The sequence below is a fragment of the Grammomys surdaster genome, unplaced genomic scaffold (genome assembly GCF_004785775.1).
Source record: "Grammomys surdaster isolate TR1022 unplaced genomic scaffold, NIH_TR_1.0 100, whole genome shotgun sequence".
NCBI lineage: Eukaryota > Metazoa > Chordata > Mammalia > Rodentia > Muridae > Grammomys > Grammomys surdaster.
The window spans coordinates 10,757,568-10,767,003 of record NW_021604579.1 but is presented as its reverse complement, the minus strand read 5'-3'; the positions used below and the strand labels follow the sequence as shown (position 1 = coordinate 10,767,003).

General features: G+C 43.9%; 1 protein-coding gene across 1 annotated transcript in view; it reads right to left on the bottom strand.

Annotated features, from left to right (window-relative positions):
* Positions 1–766: 766 nt before the first annotated feature.
* Zyg11a (zyg-11 family member A, cell cycle regulator) overlaps positions 767–9,436 on the bottom strand; it is a 32,513-nt gene continuing 23,843 nt past the window's right edge. The window contains exons 9-14 of the mRNA XM_028785759.1: positions 8,513–8,674; positions 8,391–8,435; positions 5,374–5,568; positions 3,182–3,243; positions 2,409–2,506; positions 767–942 (exon numbers count right to left, since the gene is read on the bottom strand). Of these exons, the coding sequence (XP_028641592.1) occupies positions 767–942; positions 2,409–2,506; positions 3,182–3,243; positions 5,374–5,568; positions 8,391–8,435; positions 8,513–8,674 (738 nt within the window). The remainder of the gene's footprint in view (positions 943–2,408; positions 2,507–3,181; positions 3,244–5,373; positions 5,569–8,390; positions 8,436–8,512; positions 8,675–9,436) is intronic.

Genomic DNA, 9,436 nt, shown 5'->3' with positions numbered 1-9,436 from the left:
AACAAGGAAAGGAAGGAATCCATACTCTGTTCCTCAGAACAGTATTGCAGGACACAAACTGCAGACAGTATTCATTTCTGCCAGGGCTGGTTCTCATAAAGCCATCCCCTTTTGTGTCCACATTAGGAAAAGCATGCGCTGAAATGTTCTGCAGAGTCTTTCTGGGGCCCTTCATCTTTCTCTCAACTTTGGTCATTGCTTTTCCAAAATGAGAATTTCCAATGTGCTCTTTTCTCTAACTTGTCTTCAGCAGCAGGCCTGTGCTTCAACCCCACACATTCACACACACTCAATGATCCAATTCCTCAATTGGAGGAAAAGGGAAAAGAACATTAAAGCTGACAGGGCATAGCAGCTCATGCTGGCAGTCCAGCATTGGAGCAGGACTGCTGAACTCAAGGCCAGTCTCGGCCACACACAACCTGGAGCAGCTAAGGAAATGGAACAACACCAAGGTCTCCCTAAGGCTTCCTTCCCTGTTCTGAATAGGAAGGACCCAATCATTTCTTGTTTTTTTCAAGACAGGGTTTTTCTGTGTAGCCCTGGCTAGTCTCGAACTCAGAGATCCACCTACCTCTGCCTCCCACGGCCCAGCCCAGGACCCAATCTTTTTGTCACAGAGAAAAGCAACAAGAAAAAGTAACAAGACAGTCAACTAATAAATGCCAACAATTAATTGGTAAACCCAAAAACTGGTTTCAAAATCCCATTACTCAAAGACAAAAGCCCTGTCTTTAAGAAGCAGCATTCCCTAAAGGCAACTAGGTCAAAAAGGGCACTGGGGTTGTGGAGGTCTCCGGTAGCTTGTGAAGTGCATCCTGAACTCCTCCAGGATGGTGGACACCATCTGCCTCACCTGGGCACTGGCCTGACTGTGCTCCTGGATATCATACATGAGCTGTAGTCCTCCTCCTTCTGTCAACAGCTTGCAGTATTTGCTAGCTAAAAGAAAACAAAGACTTCATGGATAACTGGCATTTTAAATGTTCATAATTCACCACACTCACATGAAAGAAAGAAGTCTTTGCAGCCCAGGAATTAGCAGGTAAAAATGAGCCAATTCCATGGTAATTAGATATAGTGAAACCACGATGGTCATTGTAGTGTGCTTTTTCTAGACAACTCTATGCTTCAAACATCTTTAGGTCTAGCCTTTAGGAAAAGGAGCACACCAGAGCTGGAGAAATGGCTCAGCAGTTTTAACAGTACTTAACTGCTTTTGCTGGTTGCTCGTAGATCCAAAGGAAATTCCAATTCACCAAACTCCAAAAAGCAGTCCAATGAACTCCACCTTATCGATGGGTGGGTTTCTGGCAGTAAGATAAAGGCCAGCAAGTCTCAGGACCTTGTGAAACTGTTCTACCGAAAGGAATCACCTCCCCTACCTTTGGCAGGAGGGACAAATGGCTACCTGTGGTGCCTATTAGCATATCAGAGCTCATGCTGGGCTCCAGGCGATCACAAATACCTGTTACACATTTCAGAGTCCTAACCTTCTCACCCCCTTCCTACCCTAAACTCCCTCCAGCTCATGAGCTTCCCTCCCTGACAGATACCCATTCTCCTATAAGGACCCCTACTTTCAGACAGCCCTGACCATCCAGTCTGCTGGCCACATCCAGTCTGCTTCTCTCTGCTCTAGACTCCTCCAGATGCCTCTGGCTGTTCTCTCTTCTGTCTACAATAGAACCACCACCACCACCACCACCACCCCCAACATACCATGGAATGGTCACGTCACCAGTTTATACAGTTCCCAGTGTAAGGATATAAAAATTCATAGAGAAGCTTGAGACCCCCTCATCTAAATGCTCAACGGAATGGATGTAAACTTCTCAGCGACTTCTCCATCACCATGCCTATCTGCTTTCGGTCATGATGATGGACTAGCCCTCTAAGACGGTAGGCAAGCCCCCAGTTTAATACTTTCTTTAATAAGGGTGTTTCTTCACAGCAGTAGAACAGTAAGAGGTGAAGACAGATGGGTTCTGGGGATCCAACTCAGGTTGTAAGCCTTGTTCAGCAAGTGCTTTTACCCACTGAGTAATCATCTCCCTTGACCCAGGAAAGATCCTTTTTTGGGGGGAGGGGGGGAGGGGGGAGTTTTGTTTTAGAGACAGTTTCCCTGTGTAGCCCTGGCTTTCCTGGAAATTACTGTATAGACCAGGCTGGCCTCAAATTTAGGAGAGATTCACCTGCCTCTGCCTCCTAAGTGCTGAAACCAAAGGTGTGTGCCACCACTGCCTGGCTGTACTTGTTTGTTTGGTAGAACACATTCTTAAAATCAACTCTAAACTCATCATTACTCAGGATATTAGCTTGAAAGCCTGTGCTCTGCATGCACACTGAATACATTCGGTTTTTACTATAAACATGATGTATGGCCCACATGCACACTGAATACATACGGTTTTTACTGCAAACATGATGTATGGCCCACAGTGCCCAGCACTGAACTTCTGGCTGAGAGAAGTTGACAAGGAGTGGGGAAAATGCTTTCAAAGATCTACAAAGATACAAAGGTGTCAATTTAGGACTCTAGGATAGAAAAGGTTTCAGTACTTTCCCTCTGTTCTGCAGAGTCAGATGTACCATGCATTCTGTATTGCACTGGCTGATTCTGTGTGTCAATTTGACACAAGTTAGAGCCATCAGAGAGAAAGGAGCCTCAGCTGAGAAAATGCCTCCATGAGATCCAGCTGTGAGGCACTTTCTCAACTAGTGATTTCATTGTGGGTGGTGCCATCCCTGGGCTAGTGGTCCAGGACTCTGTAAGAAATCAAGCTGAGCAAGCCATGGGGAGACCAGTAAGCACCACCTTCCATGGCCCCTACATCAGCTTCTGCCTCCAGGATCCTGGCCTGCTGGAGTTCCTGTCCTGGCTTCCTTCCTTGATGAACAGCAATGTAGAATTATAATAAACCAAATAAACTCTTTCCTCCCCAACAAGCTTTTTGGTGGTGGTGTTTTCTTCACAGCAATAGAAACCATAACTAAGACAGGGAGGAACAACAGCACACTGTCTCCCTTCATATGGAAAACTGAGTCTTAAAGCTTTTAGAATTTACCAAGAGGAACCATAGGATCTGAACATGAGGCCACTTGATATAACACCTTACCACTGTATCACTGCAGAGTACACAAAAGAACAAGACTGAAGCACTAAATACTTTAAAATTACCTGTAAGTCACCAATGCTGACATGTCACACCGTGAACTTGGCCAATTCTGGATGGTTAAGTGCTGCAATCCAAAAGAGAGAGGGAGAAACCAAGAGTAGTATACACTATTGTTTAATTCTACTACGTAAAAATAACACAATAGGCTATTTCATATTGCTTATAATAAATATACATAGCTGAACATTTTTTTAAATGGGACTGATTTTTTAAAACTTAAATATACCATTTTGCCAAATCAACTAGTTAGAATTTATGAACTTTATGTGGAAAAAATTACAGCAAAAGGCTGGGCTGTAAGAGCTCAGAGACAGAATGTTTACCTAGTTTGTAATCAATCAGTGTCTAGTACCACAAGAAAAGTAAAGTAACGAGGGGATAGGAAGATGAGCAGGTAAGCACTTGCTGATTTTGCAGAAGACCCAGATTCTGTCTCCAGAACCCACATGGTCGCTCCTATCACCTGAAACTCCAGTTCCAGGTGATCTATACCTGCTTTTGGCCTCCAAGGGCACCAGACACATGTGTTATGTACAGACAGACAGACATAAGGGCAAAGACTAATATACATTAAAAAAAAAAAAGCAGAGCTGAGCCGGGCGGTGGTGGTGCACCCCTTTAATCCCAGCTCTTGGGAGGCAGAGGCAGGTGGATTTCTGAGTTTGAGGCCAGCCTGGTCTACAGAGTGAGTTCCAGGACAGCCAGGGCTACACAGAGAAACTCTCGAAAAGCAAACAAAACAAAACAAAACAAAAACAAACAAACAAAAAAAAACAGAGCTGAAGAGATAGCTCAACGGGTTAAGAGCTCTGGCTACCCTACCAGAGGACCTGCACTCAACACCCAGCACCCATACAGTGGTTCACAAGCATCTGTAACTACATACCCAGGCAATCTGATTCCCTCTTCTGGCCTTTACAGACACTGTACACATGGTACAGAGACACACTTAGGCAAAACATCCATACACATAACATAAAAGGTAAAAGAAATCTTTTAAACACAGAAAAGACCCCCTTTTAGACATAGTAATTGACTGTGCATTTATCTATACATTTTCCTTACATCTTTTTGTTTCAGTTTGGTTTTCGAGATAGGGTTTCCCTAGCTGTCCTGGAACTCACTCTGTAGACCAGGCTGGTCTCAAACTCACTGCCTCCCAGGTGCTGGGATTAAAGTTATGTGTTACCACCAACCAGCCTCCTTACTTCTTCTAGGGTAGGAAAGTAGGACTGTCAGGAGTTCCAGGTCAGTTTGGGCTACAGAGTGAGGCCATGTTTGAACAAACACACAACAAAATCAGCAGGGATCTGGTTGAAAGGCTCAAATGATTGGCTTAGATTTCTGCTGACCTTCCCAAAAAGCTTCTGGGCAGGCCAATCCGATGAGCAATTAAGGGTGGGAGAACCACACTAAACAGGACATCTAAACGCTTCCTGTTGAGGCAGTCCTGTCCCTACTTTCTTTACTGGGCTTTCTGAATCTTTCTGTGCTGTACCCATGCAAACAACAGATTCTTCTGTGTAAGCTCTGTGGAAAGACACCTAATCCATACCTCTCAACCTGAAGCCAAGCTGATACACTCCACTCATCACGTATCTTACTGGCTCCCAGGAAAACTTGAAAATACAAACGTTTGGGTGCTAGAAAAACAGCTCAGCATTTAAAAGAGCACTTGCTGCTTTTGTAGGGGTCCAAAGACTGGTTCCCAGAAACATGCTGGGCAGCTCACTTCTGCCCCCAATTCCAACACCCAATGCCCTCTTCTGGCTTTCACAAGCACTTGCATAAAGACAGTATTCACACAGACAGACAAACAGACAGACAGACAGACAGAGACACAGACAGACAGACAGACAGACACACACACACACACACACAAATACAAAACTTTGAAACTATTATAGTTAGGCATGGTAGCTCACACTGGCAATACAAAAGACCAGCAGTGAGTCTGAGGCAGGAGAATCACCATGCACTTAAGTAGAGTCTGAGCTACACAAAGAAACTCATTTTAAAAACAAGCAACAACAAAATCCAAACAGAAAAGCTAAGAAACTATTGCTAAAAACATTTAAGGGGACGAGTGGCAAAATTCAGTAGATGCAGATTTTTTTCTAAAACTCATAATTAAGAAAAATAAGTTGTCTAAGAAAGAAATTACTCTGGGTTCTGTAAAGAAAGATTCTTGTACCAAGTACTGGAGAAGATCACTCCTTTGCAGGTCACGGGATAGCCAGTGCTGTCTGTCACATGCCAGGTGGGCTATTACACCCGCAGCCAAGAAGCTCACTTCTATGTTGCTGCTGTGGAGCAAACTGATGATGTGTTCCATCAAGTCTTCTGTCACCAGCTTGGGAGAGAGCTCTCTGACTTCAGCTACATTGTTCTACAGGGCAGCAGGGCAGAGCACAGCAGGTCAGGAAAAGGATGAGGAACCAGCACCTTCCCTAGTGCTCCCTTTACACACAGCAGTCCCAGCATTTAACCCTGCTCCCTCCCTCCCTCCCTCCCAACTTGGCCTATCACCAATCCTACCTCATCCTGATGACCATGATCATCAATAGCAAAGCACAGAGTACAGCACTTACTAAGTGCTAGGCACAGTATGAGAGGACGAAAAATAGCTTCGTCTGTATTATCTCTCAGTTAATGTTCAATTCTGCAAAGAAACTTGATGAGACAGCAAGACGAACCCGTCAGGTTTGCATTGCTAGTAACTGCTTGAACTAGGAGTTCAGATCTAGGCCTAACCAGACACTTAACACTGCTGGGGTAATTTTACGTTTCTTTGTAATTTAAAAACAAAAACTGTCCTGTTGTCTTTAACAGATTGCATTCATTTTCTATGCTGTGTAATAAATTACTACAAACTTACTGGCTTAAAATAATGTTTTTACTACCTCACAGCTTCTGTGGGCAAGACTTAGCTTGGGTCTCTACAGTGAGATCTCACATGGTCACATCCTTATCCAGAGGTTCCAGTGAGGCAAATCTACTTCCAGCCTCACTCAGAATTCATTTCCTCAGGACTGAGATTTCAGTTTCCTGTTCAACTCTTAAAGGATGTCTGTCTCAAGTTCCTTGAAATGTGGACGGCCTTCCCCAAGCACATACTTGCTGACATTCTGAGGCAGTGGAGACGCTGTGGATTTGATGTGACATCCTTATGATGTGACATCTTTATCAGAGTTGCCACAATCTATTGATTAGAAAGGAGGAAGTAGCTAGGCAGTGGTGGCGCATGCCTTTAATCCCAGCACTTGGGAGGCAGAGGCAGGAGGATTTCTGAGTTCAAGGCCAGCCTGGTCTACAGAGTGAGTTCCAGGACAGCCCAGACTATACAGAGAAACCCTGTCTCGAAAAACCAACCAACCAACCAACCAACCAACCAAACAAACAAACAAAATAAAACAAAAACAAAAAAACAAAAAAGAAAGAAGGAAGTAGCAGGACCTGCTCATACTGGAGGGGAGAGGTTTGCCAGGAGAAGATCTAAGCTCCAGAAGTCCAGAAGTTTCACTCATTAGATGCTGTGTATTCAGAACCACAGAGGCTTGCAGGGGTGAAGTGAACCATTATAAAAAGTAAAGTTAGCACTTGAACTCCTTCAGTCCTCTGGGCCAGCAATTGGCCTGTTTCTGAAATCTAAGTCTTTCCCTAACCAGCTGAGCCACTTGACCGTAATATATTAGTTCCCAACAAAGAGACACAAGTTCCATTAGCATAACTGATTATCAGAAGCTCTTATAAGTCTTTAGCAGTCTACCGGGCCCCCAGAAGGACAAAAGGACTATCTGTTATACTAGCAGACAAGGCTCCTGGTCAACTTGCTGAGATTATTTTCTAATGCTTTTCTTTTTTCCACCTTTTCTCCAAATTCCCAACTCTTCTAGCCACTCCTGTAAACAATTTCTAAACTGTAGATCTTGATCAAGAGACAGTATAGACATATGATTTTAGAAATTTCTGAAAAAAAAAAAAAAAAAAGAAATTTCTGAAAAATAACTGGAGCCAGGCTGCTTGAGCTTGTTTTTTCGTTCTGCCTCTTACCAACAAGGTACAGACAGAACAAATGGTTCCTGCCTGTACACTGCAGACTGAGTACAATCAGAACACACAGTTTTGCTTGGCATTGAAATAATGTCTTTCTGATATTCCTTAGCAATGGGGTTCTCCTCCCATGACGGATGACCACTGCCCTTAATCTCAGTTGGATCTTATCAACTGCTTTGGCTGACATTAGCAAACAGGATACAAGCAGAGTCTAGGAAAGGTTCTGGCAGGCCCTCCATTGCCACTCTGAGATTACTGTAAGCCACAAGACTCACTGTGTCAACTCTCTGACAGCAGAATCAGATCAGTCTAGATATTTCAGCCTACAGCCACACAAATCTCTCCTTCAAGACCAGCACAACTGTAGACACCACACTAGCTGAGGTCAAATTACAGGCCCACTTGTTCTTGAGGGGAGATGAGTGTGTGTGTGTGTGTGTGTGTGTGTGTGTGTGTGTGTGTGTGTGTATGAAGTGCATATGTGTGTGGGAGCCCAGTGCCAGGATTACAGACCACATCCAGCTCTTTATCTGAGTGCTGGGGATTTTAAGCTCAGGTTCTTTTACTTGCATGGAAAGCACTCTACCAACTAAGCTGTTTCCTAGTCTCTCCTATTTGGTTGGTTTTGATTTCTGAGTCAGGATCTTGCTATGTAGCCCAGCCTGGCCTCAAACTTGTTAGCCTCCCTGGAACTGTAATTACAGCTGGGTATAATACCTACCATCTACAGAGTTTTCAGTAAATAGGATAGATACCATTACTTTTTTAACTTTTGATTTTATTTGGAGTATGTCTGTATGCCATGTGTGTGTAGTGCCCACAGAGGCCAGGAGAGGACATTGGATCCCCTAGGATTGGAGTTACATGATTGTGAGCTGCTATGTGGGTGCTAGAAATCAAACATAGGTCCTCTAGAAGAGCAACCAGTACTCTTAATCACTAAGCCATCTCTACAGCTTCAGACAGCTATTATTTTAAGCCACTAAGATATAGGTTGTTCACAGCAACAGAATTACTGTATGAAGCTATCTGTTTGCTCAGAATTTAATGGAAATTAAATGAATCTATGCATTTAAACTGATTACACCAGTGCCCAACACAGAGTAGGTGCTGTATACACATTAGTTTTAATTAAAATTAAAGAATTCACCTTACCAAAAGACCAAGTACTTTGCTTTGTATTGTACACATTGAAAACGTCTGTAAAAAAAGAACACTCAGGTTACTTTATCATGAAGAAAAGAACTTTATAACAAAACTCAATCGCACCTTCTCACCTCTAAAACTTGTATGATGGTTGCTAATCCTTCATTTTCAATAAAGTACTTGCAGGCCAATGGACACTCATCTGTAAGATTCCAAAGTGCTTTCAGAGTAAACAAGAAGGTGATATCATCTACATTCTCAGCCATCTTTTGTCTGATGATTGTCAGAAGTTCCTAAAAGCCAAAGAGACAGAGAGTTAAACCAACTCACTTCTGTGTAAGAATGGGGAGGTGTCCTAGAGGTGGGAGCCAGCGATACAGCTGGGTTCATAAGGTACTTGTAGCAGCATGAAACCTTTCAGTCCTAGCCCCAGCCTGGCCATAGACACCTGACCCAGACACACATAAAATAAACCTCGAATTTTAAGACAGGGTCTCACAGGTAGCCCTAGCTGTCCTAGAACTCACTATGTAGACCAGGGTGGCCTTGAACTCACAAAGAATCCGATTTCTGGCCTCCAGTGCTGGGATTAAAGTCCTGTACCACCACACCTGGCTAGCTCAGTGAATAAAAACATTTCCTTCCTCCCTCCTTTCTGGTATTTGTTTGTTTTTAGACAAAGTTTCTCTGTTTAGTCTTAGCTGTCCCGGAACTTGCTCTGTAGATCAGGCTGGCCTCCAACTCATAGAGATCTGCTTGCCTCTGCCTCCCTAGTGCCCTGATTCAAGGCATTCACTGCCCAGTAGGAAAGAGTACTTCTTAAGGGTGGAGGCACATGACTTTAATCCCAGCAAAGAAAGGCAGAGTTTCAGGCCAAACTGGTCTACATATCAACTTCCAGGCCTGCCAAAGCTACACAGTGACACCATGTCTCCAAAAAAGGGGGGGGGGCAAAAAAAGAAGTACTTCTTGTGGTGAGAAGGAAGCCAGGGATATGTTTAGAAGGGCTGTGATATGGTGTGGGGGAAGGGAGTGCCTCTGCGGGCCCATGCTGA